General features: G+C 36.1%; 1 protein-coding gene across 3 annotated transcripts in view; it reads left to right on the top strand.

Moving 5' to 3' along the window:
* The first annotated feature begins 1,449 nt into the window (after positions 1-1,449).
* The window catches only part of tpk1 (thiamin pyrophosphokinase 1), a 73,126-nt gene continuing 61,836 nt past the window's right edge, over positions 1,450-12,739 (top strand). The window contains exons 1-2 of one of the 3 annotated variants that reach the window (XM_081601310.1): positions 1,450-1,679; positions 3,891-3,962. In XM_081601310.1, the coding sequence (XP_081457436.1) occupies positions 3,920-3,962 (43 nt within the window). In that variant the 5' untranslated portion in view covers positions 1,450-1,679; positions 3,891-3,919. The remainder of the gene's footprint in view (positions 1,680-3,890; positions 3,963-12,739) is intronic. The other 2 variants (XM_081601311.1, XM_008396156.3) reach the window with 2 other exon arrangements.

The following is a 12,739-nucleotide window of genomic DNA, read 5'->3' as shown; positions in this document are numbered from 1 at the left end:
TGTATGAGTAATTAAAAATAATAATATAAAAAAACACAATCTGTGGAAGTGAGCATTGCATGCCTTTAGCGAAAGAATGCTTGCAATCCCTAACCAAACAGTTTGTAAGTAGTTTAGTAGTTTGTAGTCACGTAGTTTGACTTGCTCACTAATTGATGGTTTAAAATTTTACAATAGTCCTTTACTTGTAAAATTACAAATTTATCTCCTTTGTTTTGCTACTTTTCCCCTCAGCCTTTCAAAATACTCAAGTTAAAAAGAACGCAGTTCAAATAATACACAAAATAACCAAAAATGAAAGATGAATCCCAACAGCATCTGGGCTTGACAAAAAGATAATAAGTAAAAGGAGTGACAGAAAAGTGCAAAAGAGGGCGAAAAAAAGGAGGAAAAAAGGCAAATATTAGAGGGATTAATGGAAAAGAACGGGTAGTTGGATAGCTGCAGTGAGGAAAGCAAGATTTGATCATACGTTCAGGGGGTGGGTATTAAAAAAAAAAAAAAAAAAAAATTGCCAATGAAGAATGCACTCAGCTTGGAATTTATTCATAGACGTATTTATAATGCATGCCCACAGAATGAATGACTTCCCTTAGCATGCATGGCAGCTCTGGGCATGTGTGTGCAGCCTATTGTTGTGTGTTGCCAAGCTTGCATCAATTGTGCGGTTGTGCAGTATGTCAGAGAGACAGGAGAATGCTGATTGATGAGAGTGCGATTGTTTTAACGGGCCTCTGGAGTGGATTCACCTTGAGATAGATTCGCTTTCTCACTGTACAGCGCTTCCGTTGCTGTTGGAGGAAATCAGAAGCACGCAGACACATCTAATGTGCCTTTTTTTTTGTGATGTTTGTTTACCTGCGTGTGCGTTTTTAGATGTGCATTTTTTTTTTACGCCATAGAGTTCAAAGATAAAAGCGTTTAAATATGCCAAAAATATAAACATTGACAGAGACTAATAAACCAATAAAAACACGCGCTACTCAAAATGTAACAAGCACAAAATGTGATCTCAGGAGCCTGGTGTCCTCGGATACATCAGCTGCTCTTCAGGCTCCGTTAGAAATCAATGCCACTTCACTGGGATGCTGTTGATATCGATAAAAACATGTTGCTCTTCTAAGACAATTTAATCCCACCTTTAAGAGGGCAGTGCTGCAGAGATAGCAGAGAATTGTTTCTGGTTCACCCACCTCGCTTTAAACAAGACAGGACTTGCTAGATCTCCCTCTCTACGAGGATCAATGGAGCAGCTAATTGTCTGACTGTTAATGCACCATTAAACTCTATTAGAAATACACATAAAATAACCCTTTTTCAATTAAAGTCCACTTATGTGTGGTTCACTGACATTTATGGAGTCTCTTTTCATTTGGTCGACTACATTCTAACATTTCACATGATTTCTTTTAATCATTTCGGTGTGTGTTTTATGAAAGAGCATGTAGTGACTGTAAATTAAAAGGGAAAACAGGAATGCAGAAGTGATGGCTCTGAACAGCATAAAAATCGAGCCATCTCTGAAGGATTCATGTCTGCATGTGATAATACATTCAGCCTCTAGGGGTCCCTGTAGCAAATCAGAGCGGCTCCTTCGTCCTGCTTGGCGTCTCTCTCTGTCTGCTCTTCGCGCGCTCGTTGACTCTCTTAAACACCACATGAGGAAGTTGCTTCGTTCTGTAAGTTTTCTTTGGATTACAACGCGTTATCAAAATTAAAACCTTAAAGTGCTAAGTCGGAATGCTACACTGAATATGCTGACTGCATGCTTGGCGAAATGAGGGAGTTTCAGCTGAATGTCACAGCGTTAAAATCGCAACCGTGTGGGATGCGGTGAAAATGAATCAGTCCCTGCTTCGGACACTTTGCAAGTTCTTAGTGGAAATATTGCGTAATGTTTGACTTCATTTGAGCTTCATAGTTTACATGAAAGCTGGTAATGTAACATGAGTGGTGTTATCGGTTCAGTTACACATTTATTCAAAACAGGACTTTTAAAATCTATGCATCTATCCTTATTTTTGTGAAGGTGGCAGCATCATGTGTGGATGTTTTGCTGCAAGAGGAAAGAAAAATAGTAGCCTATCATGAGGAAAAACGTAGAAATATTAAAGCAACATCTCAAGACATCAATCAGGAAGTTTGAAGTTTGGTATAAATTGGATAACCTGACTTCCTACGTTTGTTAGAAAGTGGATTAAAGACAAAAATTAGTTGGCAGTGCTAAAAAGGTGTGTGTGAGAGGAAGGAGCTCTACAAAATTGTCTCAGTACCTGTTTTGTCAGTATTGGCCAAAACACCTTCAAACTATTATGAGACGCTTGTGGAAAGGTACCAGAAACTTATATAAATTCTAGAGTTGAAAACAAAGCTACCAAATATAAAGAATAAATAGATAGATTTTATTACAGACCCAAAGTCCAAATTACAATAGAATATGTGAACCTCTGAATTTAAAGAAAGTAATAAGGAAAATAACATGTGAGGATAATTTGATTATAGTAACAGATCTAAAGCACAAAAGTTTAGTCTGGTTCTACTTTGTGGACTCTGTGGCTTTTAAGCCTCTATAGAAAAGCTTTTTAACTCTGTGCTATTGTTTTCTGTTTCTTTATGGACCATTTATTGTGTCTGAAATGATGATGAAGAATGCCTAAAATACATTCGATTTAGACATATGACATTTTCAGCTAACTGAAGACACTTTGTATTGATTTGTTGTAATTGTGAGACCAACAACTATTAGTTGCTTAGAGGTTATGCTAGTTGCTCATTTACTTTGGTATCAGCTTCAACACCAGTTCTGACCCCTTGTTAAAGTGTCACTTATGTATGCTCTGCTTGTTCAGCATTTCCATGTAAAGATATACGTACATAGTTATGTTTGCATGGTTTTTGAATGTTACTTCTTGTCTGATAAAAGAAATGAAGGAACAATAAAATACAATCATTTAATCAAAATCTATTTTACTAAATATATATATATATTTTAAATTCCCTGATTGTTACTTATTTTCTCTGAATTATTGAAATCATCAATGGTCTTATGGAAATTTCAGTAAAAAGCAGCTGGTGGGAATTATCCTACAGTCATTTTTTGGAAGTTTCAAGCTGTCACTTTCAATAGTTTTCATTTCTTTGCAAAAATCTGCCTAAGAGTGTGCATGTGGAATTGACATTAAAAGTAAATTTATTTTGTATGACCACAGAGTACAAAAGAAGACTGGATTTTTCCTGGGCTGCTTTTCAGATAAAGTTACTGTCAAATAAAGACAGCCAGCGCCAAAAGATCTTAAAAAACAAGCCTGGATGCCACATATCTCACGATTGTAGCAACTGCAATTATTTGATGATTGCATGATTGAACCTTCTGACAATTTATTGTTAGGTTTCATATTTAAATTTCTTCAAGCTGCATGGTAGAAATCTTTTCAAGTACTCTCTATGACGCTTTAAAATTTCCATCACCAGGCTTTTCTCTAATATTAACTTTGAATATGTTAGAGCAGTGAAATTACAGTCTTGAGACCTTGGAAAAAGCTTTTTTTTTTAAAGCTTTAGTTACATTTGACTATGAGCTTAAAATTGCACAAACAATGAATAATACACAGAAGGCATTTAATTTGTTTTTACTTTTGTCTGTCTGATTAACTTAATTACTCACAAATATGCATTCTTTAGACAAAGATATAATTCTGATAGTAAAAAACAAATGTAAAATAATATTTGCAGCCATTCTACCTAGAAATGCAGATACAGTGTTGTTCCTTTTTTATTCTGGGAATAGATCCCCATCAGGAATGCAATGTTTAAATTGGGAATAGAGAAAGTTTCTTTGATTAATTTGAAACCAGAACTTGAGAAGTCCTGTCTGCCCTCCTCTCCTGTAGTTTGACCTCGCCTTTTGACCAGTCAGATCATGGATGAAGAGTGGACACCTTTGGACTGTCTACTGCCGTCAGGTAAAGTAACAGATTGTTAAACATAAACCTGTGTCTGTAAAAAAGTGCTATAGACACTAAACGAGGTAGAAAAGTGCAGTCAAGCTTCAAGCCTGACATATAGCAAATAACTTGGTATGTCCAATAACCCGTTCTTGTTTTTAAGATACTAAATAGCACAATTATACTCGTGTAAACTGGAGATTGTTTATTATTATTTATATTTTAAAATGTTCTTCTTCTTTGGATATAGTTATCATCCACATTAGCCAAGTGGATTATGGAGTCCCATGAGAGCCCATCACTTTCAGTTAAGAAATTGTACTCCATTCAGAGACATTAAAAAGACGGCAGAGTAGAAGTTAATACATGTCTGCTGTTTATTTTTTTTTATCAGTCATGAAAGTTCCTTTATTTAGTATTATGGAAGTGTTTAGTGCCCGGATATTGTCCTATCTTAAATGGTCATTTGGCAAGAGATGTACACCCTGGACAAGTTGCCTTGTCCGTCACAGGGCAAGGCAGACACACAGGACAAACAACCATGCAGACAGATGTACTCAGACCTCAGGTCAATTAACTGGTTTGTCCTCAGTCATGCCTGCTTTCTTTGCTGTATTTTGAAAGGAAATTGTAAACTAATTCTCTCACTTTCTGAGGAAGCTAGTTTTGCTGCAGTGCTAAAGCTAGTTTGTAAATGTAATTTTAGTTGGTTTCTCAAAACAGCTACACTACCATTTCTTTTTTTTTTTTTTTTTTTTTTTTGCTATCGTCACCACTTGGAATACAATTATGTTTGATATATTTCACGTAAAGTTAATTTAGATTTGTTTCTTTGCCCATCTGTCATCATAGGCAGTTCTTATTTTCCATATTAGTGAGAGTGGATATTTTTCTTTTCGATTTAAATACTGAAAAATGTAGTTAGTGAAAGCAACATTACTTTATACATCCTCTTCTTGGTGAATGCTAAAGAAAGTGGTGGTGTGATATTTTTTTTGAAGCAGTTAAAGATAACTTGTAAATTAGACCACAACCTGATATCTAGATAGCAGGAGACATTGTCAGCATTTTATCCTTTAGGCAGGCATTAGAATTTGGTATTCCATCACACTGCATCTAAATACTAAGAAAACCTTAAAACGTGGCACTTTTTACAGACAGTTAAGTTTTAAAACCAGACCATAAACTGCCTTTGGACACTTTATTGTTTCTGCAAATGGAAACGGAGTGAGCTAGCCATAAAAATGAGAAACACAGTTGTGAGGCTAAAAACTCAGACCTTTGGTTCAAAATACCCAGTAAACCATTGATCTTGCTTTGTCGTACATTTTGTTTTGTAATGTGTGATAATCTGTAATAAACTCAGAAGATATCTGATCTATACAGGCATGGACACGTAACATCTAGTACAGTGTTCAGTCGTGTCTGCTTCAAGAAATTTTTCACGAAACCCACAAGAATAATGAGTCTTGTAGATCTTTCGGGTGGGTTTCTCTAAATTGGACTGGTTTCAAGACCCTCACATACAGATTTACAGAGATTTATGGATTTGATTGGATTACATTTTTGGGATTGCTATTGCTGGGTCTGCTGTTTCCAAAACTAAGGTGACTTTTTTTTCTTTTGAAGAATGTGTTAAAAGTGTTTCAACTCTAATAATTTTTGAAATAATTTGTTATGAAACTTTAGTTGTTTCTGAGCAGTTTATGTATCTTATTGAAATAAAAAAAAACAAAAAAACAACAGCTTCTGTAGAAAGGTGTCTCATGGGAGGAGTAGTTGATGCGCAAAAGTCTTGGGGACAACATGTCAAGGCAGCATCTACATAATAGGCAGACAAGGTTTCCCTGCAATATGTTGGATTGTAAAAAAGGAAACCAGTGTTGTTCACCTCTGGCTTCTGTGTGTGGGCTGATTTGTCTGCATTTGATCAAATGGATGCTTCACAACGCAGTCCTGCTTGTCTTCCTCTTTCTGTTTTGAACAGTCAGGGAATTGCATTCTGGAAACAAATCACTTGCCCTTTGATGGCACCTCTGTGTATATGTACTGGCTGCGTCTTTTTTTTTTTTATGTACTCGCTCTGAAGACACGGCTTGATTCTTAAAATTTTGCCAAAAAGTAATAAGCAGGCTTGCTCTTGAATTAATTCCCTGATGTCATTTGACATAACTTTGCTCACACAACACCGGAATTTTAATCTGACATTTGACTCACAAAAGGAGCCATTTGTAAATTCAAATTGTTTTTATTGTTGACTTTATTCAGACACTTTGTCTGTTTACACTCTGGCATTTCTTACTGCGTAAAGACCACCCACAACATGCGGCTGTCTCCAAATGCGGCACGTGCCTTAGATTTTGAACTTAATTTAAAAACTGACCTTATCTTTTTTGGAGAAATAAATTCTCCTGCTGTTCTCTACACCTGAGAGGAAAGCTGGGTACAGCTGCCTTTAGCCACTGCTGCTAGTACAAGGAGTTTGTGAGCTCCCAGGTGGTGTGTCTGCGTGTCTCGCTGTGTGTTTCTGAGTGGAGAGAGAGAGAGAGCGAGTGTAGAGGAATCGAGCCTGATGTAAGCCTAAGGACAGGCTTTACCCAGACCAGTAAAGGTCAAGGAGATTGTACAACAATTTTGGCCTGCAGAGCTGACAGAAAGGCACATGTAGTTTTATGACATGTCTTGTAGTACAGCTGGTTACATTTCTTGAGTCTGTCATTCATTTGATGCATTTTATTAAGAGCGTGTTTTTACAATTAAGACGACAGAAGTTCCTGCTTCCCAAGATTATCTATGCACTGTAATATATTTAGTAATAAAGAAGGTTACTGGGTTTTTCTTTTTTAATAAAAAGGAGGAAAAAAGCGCTTTCCCCTCCTTGTCCCAATTTAATTATGTTGTGAGGGTTTCACCCAAGCTACGAATATTGTTCTTCCAGAGGAAAAAGATAAAAATAGAGATCTTAGGATTGAAAGCCACATGCTGTATCCTCGGCACACTCAGCTCCGTCTGAGCCCGTCTGATCCCTTTTTTGGTTTCATTGGTATACAGCAGTCGCAAATGTTCAAAAGAACACAACAATTGTACACTTTATGTTGATCAGAGGCGTTTCATACATCTGAATACTTGGAAAGGACACCTTTTCAATATATACAATGGTCTCGTCTGTTCTGTTGCATTTCCTGAGGCTACAGTTCTGTGCAATGTGGTTATGAGCTTTTAGTTCTCAGAGGTTTCTGAAGGTCTTTGGCATTTTTATTTTATTTTTTTATGTTCTGCTTTTTACTTATTTTCACTCCATCTGGCATACCGAGCCACTTTCTCAGATGTTAGGTCACTTAAAGCAGACCAGTGAGTCCTTTGTTACTGCCAGCCTGTCTCTAAGACATCTGACTTGCTCTGCTGTCCTTTCATCTGCAATAAAACACCGCAAGCAAAGAGGTTGACAAGCTGGGAAAGTATTTTGTTTTACTATTAGTGATTACCAAAGAGCTGACAGCCAGTAATTTGATGTCTTCATGTAAAAGAAACATATACACTCGACATGCATACAATGTCTGAAAGTAATACTTTTATGGTATGGGAGGGAAAACTACACCATTTTCCACAAATAGTTCTTTTGAAAGTGGCCTGTTCGTTCCAAAATATTATTTTGTGCCTGCAAATAGGCATATGTCTACATGTTTTAGGCCTATTTAGGCTTTTATGTCTAAATTTGCTTGTGATAGTCCACTTAGACTCATTTTTAAACTTGTTTTTTGGCAACAGTATGTTCCAGCCATTTCATGAGCTTGTAATGCTGATTCCCTTTACATTCAGTATGAAAGAGACACATCTACTTCTCTGCTTTTTAATAATTTCTTATAGAATTCAACTTAAATCCTGCCAAATGAAGCTCAGATAAAGCAAAGCTCTTACTTTTCGGTATTTTCCAAATTCCTACTTTGCCCTGTTGTACAGTATTGCTTTTTAACTGCACCCAAGTCTTGTGTTTGATTGCTAATGAAAGACAAAAATATGTAATGATATAATCAAGTTTGTTGAAATAAAGAAAATGGAAGAATAAGACTGGGAGTGTCCTGGAATGCAGCATATTCTACTCCTTGAACAATTAATAATGTGTTGCTGTATTTTTTAACCAAGACAGAATTAGAGTTTTTAATAAATATAGGAGTTTCAAATTTATATGATAAATTTGGACTTAAAGTGTAAACAGCTTTGCCTTGGGGATGTGCAATCTACTGGGATAAGCCTGATGACTGACTGTTCATTTCCCCTTCAGCTATTTGCAAGTTCCCATTTTACAAATCACTTTTGTGACAAACAAATGCTTCTCAGAGGCAATATTTATGCCTAAAACGTTTTGGTTTATACAGTAAAAGACAAACTTGCTTGTTCTTTGGTTGATCAACTTGAAAAACAAACAAGTTAGTTCAGTGAGCAAAGTCTGGGATGATGCTTTGTTATGCTGTTTAATGCTGTCTGTTACATTTGTAACCATAGTATGGATACATAACTTCAAATTACATGTAAAAAACCTAGAAGTTGCTGCTTTGCAATCAACTTTACAGTGTTTGACAGAACAGAATAAACCCATTGACTTCCATCAAAACACCCTTTTGGTCTTGTTCTAATGGAAACTTGAGTGAATGAATGATTTTCAGTTATTTTGTCCAAAGCTGGTGACTGAATAGAGTCGTCCTTGCAACAAATATGCTATTTTGGGTCCTGTCTATGCTATTTTGCTATGGTATATGAACTTGAATAAAGTCAAGGTGTCAAAGTGCAGGTTTGCTTTCTACTTCAGAATTAATCCTTCAGTGCTTACAGCTCATAGTCGCCGTTTTAGTCCCTGCATAGTCCCTGCAGCAGTTGATTGGTATTCATTCTGCAAATATGACCAAGCCTGTATCATCATTGGCAAGAATAGTACAGTGGTTCTACAAAAGTTTCAAATTTTTGATAGAGTGTGCTTCAGACTGTGAGTCATTCTAAAGTTTTAAAATAATTGTTTTCAAGCTGTCAGTCTGAGATAAACTGCTCTTGTGTCATTTGCTTATTTTCTTGGTTTTCAGCGTACCAAATGCCTCTCAATAACTGTTTTGTTCCTCCAGCCTGATTTCACTGCCTTGGTAATTTATCTTGCTGTTTATTTTGAGTTCTCAGCAAACAAATGTCACTTGACTTGGTAATTACTAAAGAACCTGCTTAACTGGTGAAGATAAAATAACCAACTCTTTTGTATAAAATTGCTTTTCTGTCACCTTTATTAGAAAAAAAGTATTGTTAGGTATTTAGGGACACTATTTCTTAATCTTTTATTGTGGACAGAGTGCACTTACTCTGAAATTACTCAGTAGTGCTAGCAGTTTCTTGCATTTATAAAATATGTCCACGATTAGTCAACTGTAAAATTTATCTTGTGGAATTCATCTGAAAAAGAAAAAAGCAAATCTGTTTTGGGGGTAAAATGTAAACAGTGACGAGGTGTACTGACCTGGTGGCATAAATGTGCACAGCCTTTAACCAACCATTGGCATTCTTTACAAAAATCTAAAGTCTGCAGAGAGGCTACACAGAGGTTTAGTGTGATATTGTATTTTAGAAAGATACACAATGTTAGTGTTATTTAGATACTATGGAACAATGAAAGCAGTCGTAAATAATTTTAGAAAACATGGGGAAATAATGACAATATAAGAACTGGTCGTTATTGGAAAGACAAGTTAGCAAATGGCCAGGGAGGCTCCCAGGAGGCTGACAGCAATATTGAAGCAGTTGCAGGATTTTTGTTTTGTTACTTTTTAGTGGCCTTTATTGAACAGGTAATGGACAGGAAGGAAGAAGATAGAAGACATGCAGCAAATGGCCCGAGACAGAGAATGAAACCCAGGGCGCATTTAGGACTGCGGGCCCTTCAAATGGTGCGCTCGCTCTACCAACTGAGCCATTAAACCCCTCGGAGTTGCAGGATTTTTTTTTAACAGGGACTGTTTGTATGTGGCAACCATCTCTGTAATTTTATCTATGTCTATATAGTTTTTATTTGCCAAATAAAACCTGAAGGCCCATCTAAAATCTCCATAAGCCGTGTAAGAAATCATCGTCCGACAAAAGTTGAAATTTGTTTCACAATTCCAAAAATATATGTTTTGCACAGAAACAATATTGCACATCGCTATGCACAGAACAAAACATGATATTTTTAGCATCAGGCACTACGGAGGTGATCAGCTGAAGAGGGCCGTGGACAACAGATGTCCTCAAGTGTGCAAATGCTTCAAAGTTTGGATGTAGCCTCCCAATAGAGTCACACCAAAGATTGTAAGCTGTAGTTAAATCAGTAGCTGTTACAATTCAATGTGATTAAAGTCATTAACCTTGTGAAACAGTTTTGAAACATAATTTTGGTATTGTTAGGCTCCACAGGGTTATCATCCAACTGTTACTTTCGAATGGTGCAACAACTTCAGTGCTTCAAATGAAACGATGGCTCCCTAATCATGCTGTGTGACCGTTGCTTTTGCACATTGCACAATAAAGGAAGAGTGCTGCTCAGAAAAAAAAATGTCTTGGAATTAATTAGTTTCTCACTTCCTCTGTTCCATCTGGTTCTCTATGCACAGCCTTCTTTTTATGGTGCAGTGTTATCAGGTAATGAGTTTTTTTTCCGTCTTTCTTTTTGGAATGGGGAAAAAAATTAAAGTGCAATGTGAGACGAGTGTCAACTTGAGTGTGAATTAAGCATATGTTATATACTTGACATTTTTCCTCGTGTGTAATTTGTGCCAAACAGAATCATTCCTGATTTCCTTTTTTGCATTCAGCTTGCAAATTAGGCACACAAATGAGTATTGATGTTGCAAAAAAATGCATCCATTTCTGTAAAGAAAATATTAGCAGCTCTTGGACCGTCTTGTGAATGATGTGTTTACTTGAACTTGTTGGTTTTGAGGAATTTCTCACAAGGGTAAGTCTGAGAGGATCTCAAAGACTGAAAAATATTTATCCAAGCATGTATAAATAAGTTACCTTTAGCACTCACACATTAGTTGTGTTTGCTATTAAAGATTAAATAGGTTTTCAGTTCCCTGCACTATTAAAATATTTTTTCACCACTTCCACCATGCTATGAAATGCATTTCCCCCCCATTAGATCAGTTTGGAAGGAATTTCTAAGGCTTCCAAGGTTTTCCCTCTTTCAGGAAGTACACGCAACTCTCAGAAGGAAATATAAAAGCACCTCTTGGATGTCTATATTTTAAAATCCCAGTGTGCACATCTACCTGTAAAAAGCACTGCTAGAGGTTGTGTGAAGAAAGGAACTGTTGAGTTATGAGTCATTTTGTTTTTGCATGCTGGCATTCGTTATTCAGTTTCTTAGGTCTAAAACTGTTCTTAAGAGTGTGAAAAACCACACGCGCAGCTTTTTGTTTCCAGTCTGGCATAATCTAGTCTAAATTATTTTTAGCTTTACAGTACTACATTGTCACATGACATTTTAGGTGTTGTTGTTTTTGTTTTACAATAGACAAAGCCCAGCAGATAAAGGAATAGAAGAGTAAACATCCAACTTGCCTGTGTTTGTTGGAGATAGTTTGGTAAAAGGAAAACAAAATTCAGGACACATGCCAGCTTTTTTCATAGCTTTCAGGCTGATGAGTAATATGTTTACTGGTTCTGTGTTGGATTTGCTTTTCTTGACATTCTATATGAGGGACTTTATATTCATGAAAAGATGATGATCATTTCACTATCGTTTTAGCAGCTCTTTAAATCTACAAGTTGTTTTGGTAAACTTGACACTTACACTGCAGCTGGCTGTGAATCAGATGCTGAAGCAGCGGGTGACTCTTGTAATAAAAAAAACATCTGAAAGGTCAAACATTGTTTATGTCTAACATTATTGCTATGCACATGGAGTTTCTCATCATGCATTTCTACCTCAGACATTTATTTTTCTGCTCAGCAGCATGGCTAATGGGAGATGCACACTATGATGATGGTCTGTTCATCCACCCTCTTTGTCATAGTCTGGAGAAAACCACAATGAGCTTCATCCCAATTTAGAAGTTATTCTTTAAAAACTCAATCTCAACTCAAGTTTTCAAGTTCTCAAACAAAATTTAACTAGCTTGCGATGGAAATAATTTTATTTGACTTATTAAATTTTGTCAATGGACCATAGTTACTGTCATTTCTTCAGTATGTACAGTATAAAAATGTTTTCTGAGATGCATCAATATCTGAGATGAAATGTTTTCATCTCGGATGTTGTTGCATGGTAACATTTGAAGTGTTGACATTTTTCGTATCATTAGTTAGTTTTCTGCTGTGCTCTGCATGAGAATAATTGGCTAGAACTAATGTGAAGATGTGAAGATTTTTAATAAACCGTAAATAAAATCATTAGTCAGCATAACTGTAACAGAAGTGGTTCACAAAATCCAAGGTTTGGCGCAGTTTGTTTGTATTAGGTCACAGTTTTTCTGTTTGATTCTCATTTTTGTACTCTTTTGTCACAAATTGATAATCCAACATTAATGGTTTTAAATTGTGACTTGTTCTGTGAGGCATGTTATGTGGTCATGCAAATGCTGAAAAAAACGAGTGATTTTCCATTAGGGATGTAATTGGGGAAGATTGAGGACAAAGCTAGATAAGATTTTGAGTATTAATTGGGCAAATCTTTTTTATTTCAAAATTATTTTCTTTTATTTCATAAATAAGGGTGGAAGCACTTCACATTAACTTGTTACCCAGAACACAAAAGTCATATATTGGATGTATTTGGT

Source organism: Poecilia reticulata, chromosome 20 (genome assembly GCF_904066995.2).
Source record: "Poecilia reticulata chromosome 20, P_reticulata-male-v2, whole genome shotgun sequence".
NCBI classification, from domain to species: Eukaryota; Metazoa; Chordata; class Actinopteri; order Cyprinodontiformes; family Poeciliidae; genus Poecilia; species Poecilia reticulata.
Note: the sequence above shows the minus strand (reverse complement) of the source record. Positions and strands in the feature narration are given on the sequence as shown.